This window comes from Artibeus jamaicensis, unplaced genomic scaffold, assembly GCF_021234435.1.
Source record: "Artibeus jamaicensis isolate MK-2021 breed Jamaican fruit bat unplaced genomic scaffold, CSHL_Jam_final contig_648, whole genome shotgun sequence".
In the NCBI taxonomy this organism is placed as follows: Eukaryota; Metazoa; Chordata; class Mammalia; order Chiroptera; family Phyllostomidae; genus Artibeus; species Artibeus jamaicensis.
Window position 1 is genome coordinate 1,247,523 of NW_026521912.1, and position 9,313 is coordinate 1,256,835.

The 9,313-nt window shown below is 53.1% G+C and overlaps 1 protein-coding gene across 2 annotated transcripts in view; it reads right to left on the reverse strand.

Moving 5' to 3' along the window:
- MYO1F (myosin IF) overlaps positions 1 to 9,313 on the reverse strand; it is a 39,130-nt gene that overhangs the window by 27,674 nt on the left and 2,143 nt on the right. The window contains exon 1 of one of the 2 annotated variants that reach the window (XM_037158908.2): positions 8,421 to 8,565. The exons of the other annotated variant lie outside the window; for it this stretch is intronic. Within the exon in view, the coding sequence (XP_037014803.2) occupies positions 8,421 to 8,423 (3 nt within the window). The 5' untranslated portion in view covers positions 8,424 to 8,565. Of the gene's footprint in view, positions 1 to 8,420; positions 8,566 to 9,313 lie in introns of those variants that run through there. 2 annotated transcript variants of the gene reach the window in all.

Genomic DNA, 9,313 nt, shown 5'->3' on the forward strand with positions numbered 1-9,313 from the left:
CACTCTGCCTCTGGTCAGAACACCCCTGCCATGGGAAAGTCTGAGAGTTGGGAGAGTGGTCATGGCTGCTCATGCTCAGCTAACACGTTCCCTTCCAGGGAGCCTCTTTCCCCAGACCAGGAGCCCCTGGAGGGACCGAGTCCTTTCTCTGCCCCAGCAAGGGGGACATATTGAATGAATAAGGGGACAGGGTCAAGAAAGAAACCCCACTTCAGAGGAAGACCCCCAAGGGCAAGGGATGCAGGGAAATAAAGTCACGTCTTCAAAGGTGGCCATCATTTGCGGGACAGATTCCAGAGAACAGAAACAGGCCAGGCAGAGGGAACGCCAGCAGGCGTCGAGCAGGCGGGCCAGTGTGGGCAGCTGTAGGGCAGAGGTGAGTGAGAAGCCAGCCTCCCCTGGGGGTACTGGGGAGCTACAGAAAGTTCCTGAGCAGGAGAGGTACATGGTCAGCATGTGGACACACTGATAGCCAGAGGAAGTTTGTCAAGGAATGTCCACAGATGTTAAACACATCCAGCTTCTGGTGTGGGCAGGTCTAGGTTCTGATCCTGGCTAGGTGGACCAACACTGCCGTGGGCCTCCGTGGCCTGATCTGTAAAATGGAAGAAACGACTCACTTCCCAGGGCTGATGTGAGGATGAATTGCTCTGGGGAGCGATGTGGGATAGGCAGCTGATACTCTTCCTAGTGATTGTGAGGATGCACCCAGGCAGAGAGCATGTGACAGAACAAACATTCACTAAGGACCTACTATGTGCCTGATGCTGGGCAGGGGGTGTCACCAATATTAGCAGCAATCTTTATAGCAACAAAGTGGGGTGTAGGCAGGGAGGGAACTGAGGCTTGGGAAGTAAGTGGCTTGACACTTGACTCAGGAAATAGCTAAACTGGTTCCCAGGGTGTGGGGTTTAAGTCTGGATCCATCTGACAGCAAAGCCCAGGCTCTTACATCAACACCCACAAGTGGCTGGGACCCACGGGGTGTTTGTGCTGGGATTGAAAGTTGAGAAGGGTTTGGATGCTGAGTAGGAAGGGGTGCACCACAGAGTGAACTACCCAGTGGTGCTGCAGAAGTGTGACTGAGTTAGGGACAGACTGTGGGGGGCAGGGAGTGTGGGGCTCGAACTCCTCAAATGTCTCCCAGCCTGGGCAGTCAGAGTAGGTTTCTCATCTGGCAGTGTTGTAGACCACTCTGCCTAGTTTTAGGAATTGTTTCTCTACTCCTTGTAGCTAAGGGTGAAAGATGACCTTTGGAATGCCAGCTGCAGGAGACAAAGCCTGTCTCTGGTAGCAAAGGCTGCCTCAGTTTCTTCTCCTTGCCCCCTAAGCTTGGTCGGAAGTCAATGACGGGTAAGACCCCTCACAGCGGGGGACAACCTAAGCCAGACTTGATCACTTGGGAGGCCTTCATGGCAAGACTTGGGGGGCTTTAACAAAGAGCAATGGACTCTCACCTCCCCCCCCAACTTTGACAAAGCCCAAGTCCCCATGTTCTCTGGGAGAAGCGTTTCCTGGCTCTAATACCCTTAAGCCTGAATACCTGATGCGGAGAGGTGCAGCTCCTTGCTTTGTTAGAGTGTGTCCTGGGTAAAAATCTGGCACCACAAAGACTTGCTGATAAACCTGTGAAATCTGCTCTGCTAAGAGTACTTTCATTCATATGATAAGGGTCTGAGAGGAAATGAGTATGTCTCTCAGAGTTTCTGCAACTCTCTTCCTGACAGACACTGACTCAGACTCTGAAGCCCTCAGATCTCTTTTGCTGCCCTGTATTCCTGTGTATTACAACCCAATAAAAGGCTATGGAAGAGGGAGCTCGGGGCCTTTTTCTCCTCGGAGAAACTGGCTGCTGCTGGCCTTGTCTCCCCTAAGAAACTGTCCACAATCTACTCCCCTTCCCCAAACAGATCCAGCATGTCTCGGTCATACTCATTCATTCGTGTCCGTGGCACTGGGGGGACTCGCGAAGTCGCTCCCACATGGCAGGTCTGATCTCTCTCAGGGCTTTCCTCCTGTCTGCGGCTTCTGTCACCGTCCCACTCACCCACTCTGCAAAGCATTCTCAAGCACCTTCTATGTGCCAGTAATTAAGATAGTTGGAGAGAACTCTTTTTTAAAAAAAATTATTTTTTTGTCTTTACCTGAGGATTGCTTTTAGAGAGAGAAAAACATCAATTGGTTGGTTGCCTCTTGCACATGCCCAGACCAGAGATTGAACCCACAACCTCTCAGTTATGCGAGACACTCCAACCAACTGTGCCACACCAGCTAGGGCTTTGGGAAGAACTTTCAGTTCTTTACTAAATTGCCTCTAAGCCTTTACAGATATTGAGCCCTCTGCTCACAATACTCTTTCTGCCCGGTGAATGGCCATTTGTCCTTTAAGACTTGGTTCAGGGGATGCCTCTTCCAAGAATTTCTTGAACCCAGGACGGTCAGGTGTTCCCTCTGGACTCCCACAGCCTACTGGGCTTCCTTCACCATTGCCCCATCCATGTTTTGGACACTCCCCATATTAGCCTCATTATCTGGTTTGCGAGCTCCTGAGATGAGGGGCTCCTGCCATGCCTGGCTCAACAAGGTGTCAGGGCTCATTTGAATGAATGAGTGACAGAAGAAGGGAGACCATGAATGAATGGAGGGGGCCATCCAGAGCAAGGTCCTGAAGAGCCTTTCATGCCAAGCAAAGCAACTTGGACTTGATTGTCTGTGGCTTGGAGACCTCTCAGCAGGGCCATATTGCTTCTGGGGACACGAGGAAGGGCAAGAGCATTTTTGGTTGTCACAGGGATAGAGACATACCTGGTGTTTTAAGGGAGCTGCAAGTGCCAGATTTACATTCAGATTATCACCCTGCCTACAGCTCTTCACCCACCTGGCAGGTATCCATGTAAGTGACACACCTGTTTATGATCAGTCCTTGGAACCTAGAACCAAATTTGATTTTACCTATAAACAGAAAATCTTTTGTTTTCAGATTTTATTTTGTTCTGATGATTTTTTTTTGGAATTTGTTCAGCATTTACTAAGAATTGTTCAGCATCTGGAAGCTCCTGCTACTCGTGGTGGGGCTGTCAGTGTGTGAGGATACCTGTGGGTGGGTGCTAGCCCCTGGTGGCTCCTGCGGGCCTTGGTGGTCCACTGACCTGAGCAGTTCATCTCTATGCACACGGTTCACTAGAAGTGACTTTCTCCAGGGTATTCCAGGGGATCACTGTAATGACTTCCGAAACAATGGCAGTCAATGTGTCTTACTGTGAATTTCATTTTAAGGCTTTGGGGAGCCTGTCAGGATGGGGTGGCCTGCAGGTGACAAGAGCTGGTTGGGAGAAGTAGGGAGCCGATGATGGCACCACAAGCTACTGAAGAGCATTCTTGCTCCCTGGAGACTGAGAGGGACCCCATGGAGAGCATTGGTGACCTCAGAATCATCAGTCAGGTTGGGAGGCTGGGAGGAGTGGAGGGTACTTTGCTGAGAAGGGGACGAGGGAAAGGGGCTATGGGGAGAGACGGGGCCAGGGGAACATGTCTCCTGTTTGTAACATGAGGAGACCAGAGTGCGTTGGTGGTCCTGGTGGGGCAGGAGTGGCAGTGGGTGTGGGTGCAGGTGGGTAGGAGCTACTGGGGGACAGGAAGTGGATTCTCCCTCTGAAGACCTCAAGAGGTGGGGCCTTGGATGGTAACTATGGTATCTGATGACAATGATAGCAATGAAAATTAACACCCCATGGGGCACTTATTCTGTGTCAGACTCTGGTTAAGGGTTTTCCCTAAATTACCTCATTTAATTTTTTCAACATATGCTGAGGTTGAGAGGACATATGATTACGTCTACTTTGAGGAAGAGAAAACCATGGCCCAGAAAGGTCAGGCATACCCCCCAAGGTTATACAGCAGGAAGGGAGGACCTGGGTGAGGATGAGTGAGGCCTTTTGTTCCCTAGCCTGGTCTGGGTCAGAGGTGGTGGGGTGGGTCCTTTGGGCAAGATGAAGATCAGGCAGGGGCAAGATTGGTCCTGTCTAGGGTTTCCCCTTTGGGGTCAGCCTGGTTTCCAGGCTCTTGGGCCCCTCAGGCAGAGCTGACCCTTAAGGCCACTTCCTTTCTCAGAGGTCAGAGTCTGCAGGGCTGGCTGTGTCTGGCTACCTCTCCTGGCTCTGAAGACTTGGTTCCTCTTCCTGTCCCTCCCTACTTCCTCCACTTGGCTGAGTGGCCCTTGGCCTCTTTCAGCCCCTGCCATCAGACACCTGGACCCCCATATCCACTCCTGGCTCCATGTAATCACAAGACACATGGGCTGTGAGTGGTAGAGGGAGAGAGGGTTTTGCTCAAGTGGGCACAGTGGGTGGGAGGATACTCAAGACTTTTTGGCATAGGGCCAGTTGGATGTGAAGCCTGGCTTGACAGGTGACTCCAAGAGGCCACTGACTTCTCCAAGTCTCAGGTTCCCCATATGTAAAATGAATTCCATAATAAACTTCCGGCATGGGTTCACTGAGAGGAGCCAATGAGCTACCACAGAGAACAGAGGCACTGGGCACCTCAGGAAGAGCAGCCAGGGCCCCCCTGAGCATGAAGTGAATGTGTCTGTTTTTGGCAACAGATACTTATGGAATGACTGGCTGAATGAATGGGGTCCCATAGGGATGAGACTGCCCCCTGCATGGGTTTCCCTCTCTCTGAGGCCCTCAAGTCTCCATGGGTCAAATTGAAACTGTTTGTTCCTAGTCCCTTCTTTGGAATGTGGGGGTGCAACAAAGAGGTTGTGGTCACAGTTGACCATAAGCCAAGCATGACTCAACCCGCTGGGGCTCTTGTGAAAGACAGGGCTGGAGGTGGCCGGAGTAGAAAGGAGAAGGTAGCTTCTTATTTCAGCTCTTTAGAGAGGTGACCTTGACTGAAGAGTGGTGTGTGGGGGTGGGGCTGTTTGTGACCAGAGGAGGGCTCCTGCAGGGCTGGGCAAGGGAGCCCTGCAGGGGTTACGGTCCCTGAGCCCCCGCTGTGTGTGCGTGCAGGTAGGTGGGACTAGGCCTAGGGGAACTCAGAGTGTCCCAAGCAGGAAAAGTGAGTTGCCCAAGGGAGACTGTGGGTCCCCACCAGTTGGTAGTAAGGAGAGATGGGGTGATCAGTAAGGGCTTCCTGGGGAAGGCAGGTCTTACAACATGAACGTCCCAGGCGGAGTCGGTGGTGGCCACAGGAGCCATGGGCCAGGAAGGCCTTGGGTGAATGTGGGATACCAGGATCCTAGCTTCAGCAGAACAGAGAGTCCAGGTCCAAGTGGGGCCAGGATGGGTGGCCCCGGGCTTCTGGGGGTCTGCATACCCTCCTGGGTGGCCTCTCATTGGTAAGAGGAGGTTGTAGGTCAAGGTGGCTGTTAAAAGTGTGACTTTGGGGGGTGACTGAGTTGAAATCCTATGCACTTTTGGGTTATACAACAGCTGGCCTAATCTCCCTGCCTCAGATTCAACAAGGAGAAAATGCTAGCTTCCCCACCGTTGCCAGCCACAGTGGCAGCTGGGTTGGTCCTCAGACGTAGGGCGTGGAGCCAGGAGGAAGGGCTGGATGAGAGAGATTTTGCAACTTGCCCCAACTGCTCTGGCCTCCCTTGGGTGGTGATGAGCAGAGCCCTAGACTGGAGAGAGCAACAAAACAGCCACTTCCTTCCTTGCTAGGGTCCTGCAAACTGTGGTTGCCAGCCAAGGAGGAGGTGTGAAGCTGGTGTGGCTGCTGAAGACAGCCCCTGGCCTCTGGCCTCGCCATGACCCCAGGTGTGCCCTATGCTTTGGTCCTGCCCTGCCCCAGGTCAGTGGAGTTCTGGGGCCACACCCTGCTTTGTACACTGTGCAGACATCATTCTCATCTCTAAAGGCTCCCAGGGTCTCCCCCTCCCTTTTGTCCTAGCCAGAGGCCATTCTCCAATGGGTGGGGACCCTTGTCCTTCTGGAGTCCTTCCTCCTAATTCCCTCTCAGCCCCCAGCCTTCCCCTGGCCACTGGTCCTGGATCTAGCAGCCACACCACTGGTCTCTTGGCTTTGTATCTGTACTTTAAAAACCACCACCATCACCTTCATGTCACCACCATCACCATCCAAGGTCAAAAAATTGCATCCTTTGTTCCCATCCTCCACCACCAAAGTCAAACACACTGCTAATAACCTCAGTGACAACACCATCAGCCAACATCAAACAGAAACAGTGGCTGATTCTGCCGCCAGTGTCCGCCCATCACACTCCACCAACACTACCCGTCCTCACCAGCACCAGCAACCCAGCGTAACTAACTACCGTCAACAGCTGCCGTCAGGACCACAACACTAGCCTTCAGCAGCCACACACAGCCAGCTTTCACAGAAGCAGCAATTGACACTACCCGTTCAAAAACCCGCCATGCCTTGCCATGGCTCCTGGGATTGCCACCCCCAACTCTGAATGCTCAACAGCAAACAAACACTACCAAGGTCACCCAACTCTGAACAACAATGACCACCAACTGCCATTATTCCATGGATCCGGCCTCCAGCCGAAAGCATCCACCAGTGTTTCCCACTAGCTGGCACCCAAACAGCCATCTGCACTGCCCGCATGCCCACAGAACCACCAGACCACTGGCCTGCAGCGACCAGCAGCAGCCTCATCGCCACCACTGGCACCGGGAACCCAACGGCTGTCTTTCAACATCAACTCCACTCCCACAAGGAGAATGTGGCTTCTGCCCACAGCCGTGGCCGACTCTAGCCCTGAGTAAGCGTTGCCTTCTGTGGTGGTGATGGTGCACGTTCCGTCTTTGTGAAGCACTTTGTGAACATTGTTCCTAAACTTCCTAAACTTTCAACACTTTCCTTGGCACCACCACCCCTCCAGACAGATGTCAGAGGTATTGACCTCATGGGTGGCTTCCCCTCTTATTTTTGTCCGTGGTCCTCTGGGGTAAGTTTCTCCCTCCCAGACCCCAGCAGCCAAGCACACACTGACTAAGCATTTTTCACACAGCTTCCTTGGGAGGGGTTGCTTTTCTCTCAAGCAGAAAATCATTTCCTGTGTTCTTTTGATCAAAGCCTGCCCACTTAAGCTCCTGGGTCTTCCTGGCTTGGCTTTTTCTTAGAACTTCTTCCCCAAGCCCAGAGCTCTAGCTGATGGCTTAGTTATGATTTATGCACATATTCCTTGGCTAATGACACCCAGTTTGTCATTAGCTTTCAGAAACAAGGTGTTCTAAGACAAACACTATCTTGCCTCTTGGTCTGCTTTCCTGCCTCCGCCTTGGACAGCTGTTTGCTGCAACAGCAAGAAGCCCCCAGTTGTCACAATGAATTCTGTGACTGTTCCGGCCACACGCTTTCAGCGACAGAATGACAAAAAATGAAACCCGAAGTGGTTGCAGATGCATGGACCTGTGGGGGTGACTTTTGTCACCAGTCCAGGCGCTCTTTTAGTGTGTTATGATGTTATTAGGTTTAAGTCCATGACCGTGACAGGCCCCCACTCTGTCACCACAGGCATTGTCACACCCCAGCCTCACCAGACAGTGACGCCTGTGGCCAGTGTTTCCCCACCGTCTGGCAGGGAAGGGTACTAGTGGTGGTGTGAGCCCGGTGACTTGCCATCTTCTTCTGTGATTGCCACAGCCAGACCTCCTGTCACCTACACGGGCACACTGTCACTACACCATCACCCCCCCCCCCACTTGACACAGCTTCCTTTCCTGGGTGTGGACTCAAGAGTGGCTGAACCCACAGACCCTCTAAAGTTCCAACTGAGAGGTCCCCAAAATACCTTCTACATCTTGATTGACTTCCAAATACAACATATGTGGGAACTGAGGTCCAGAGAGGGGAAGTCACTGGCCCGAGACCGCATGGGGAGATAAGGGACCAGGCTGAGCTAGAAACCAGGTTTCCTATGTCCTAAGGAAGGGTTATGTCCCTGTCCTTGCAGACACTGTGCGATCCCTCAGGGCCACCTTCTGTCCTTCAGTTACTGCTCCATTTAAAAAAAATCCTCACTCAAGGATATGTTCATTGATTTTAGAGAGGAAGGGAGAGAGAGAAACTTCAATGTGAGAGAGAAACATCAATCACTTGGCTCCCATGTGCACCTGCAACCCAGGTATCCATGTGCCCTAACCAGGGATCCTACTGGCAAACTTTTGGTGTAAGGGCAATGCCCCAACCAACTGAGCCACCCAGCCAGGGCTATGCTCCATTCTTGGTCCCCATCATTACTCTGGCATCCTGTCCACCATCAGATGGGAGTTTGGTCCTGGTGAGGGACGCTGGGGGCACCTGCATAGAGGGACCCCAAAAGGGACCGCTGTGTGCCTCCCCATGTCTCCACTTTCTGATGGTGGCCTTCTAGACATCTGCAATCGGCTGGTACCCGCCACCCCTGCACTTCAGGGCCCATGCCCTTGAAGGACTTACCATGGTGGGGGTGGTATCTGGATTTCTGGGGGTGCCTGAATGGGCCGTGGGTGGGGTGCAGGCTCAGAGGGCTCCGGGGGGTGGTTTAGGCATGGCCATGTTCCTTCTCCTTCATCAGACTCCCAGCCCTAGTTCCTCTTACAACGGACCCCTCTCACTTCCTTTGGCGGGAGGGGCCGTGGCTACCGGGGAGGGAAGCTGGGCCCAGGGGGCGGGGAGAGAGCTCCTGCAGCTGGCAGAGCTGAGGGAGCTGGCTATCTGGGGCTCTGAGCCTGAAGGGAGAGGTCAAGGATTGATGGCAGCTGTGCCAGACCCCAGAGGTCCCCTTCTCCAACTCCCTGGGGACAGGACTGCAGCAAGAAACATGCAGGTCAGTTGGCTGCAGGACTGTCCACTCTGTTCAGGGTGACCCCAGGAAGCATTTGGGCTGCCCAGGTCTCTACAAAACCACTTCAGACATGTGTCTTCTCTGAGTATCCCTGAACAAGCACCTACTTCCAGAGCAGCCTCAGTTGGTCCTTCCTTCAGGACACTCTTTGCAAGTGGGTGTGTGAGTGAGGGGAAAGCAACAGGCGTGGAGGGACCAGGTGCTAGGGGCCCCTGCCAGGTCCCACACTTTGCAGGTCATCTCTGGATTTAATGACTCCCAGCTCTGCTACTTCCAGGGCTGCCCCATTTTCTCATCATAAAATGGGGGCACAAGCTGCCCGCCCCCCCCCCCAGCATCTGATACACACAGGATTGATCAAGTGTGGACTCATGGCCTGACCTCCAGGAGATCAGCAGACCATGATGTACTGGTCTCCTCTGGATATCTGAAGAAATGGCAGTTCTGAGAGCATGTCACCTCACTGTGCCAGAGCAAGGAGGTAGTGGAGGCAGCAGCCTGGACC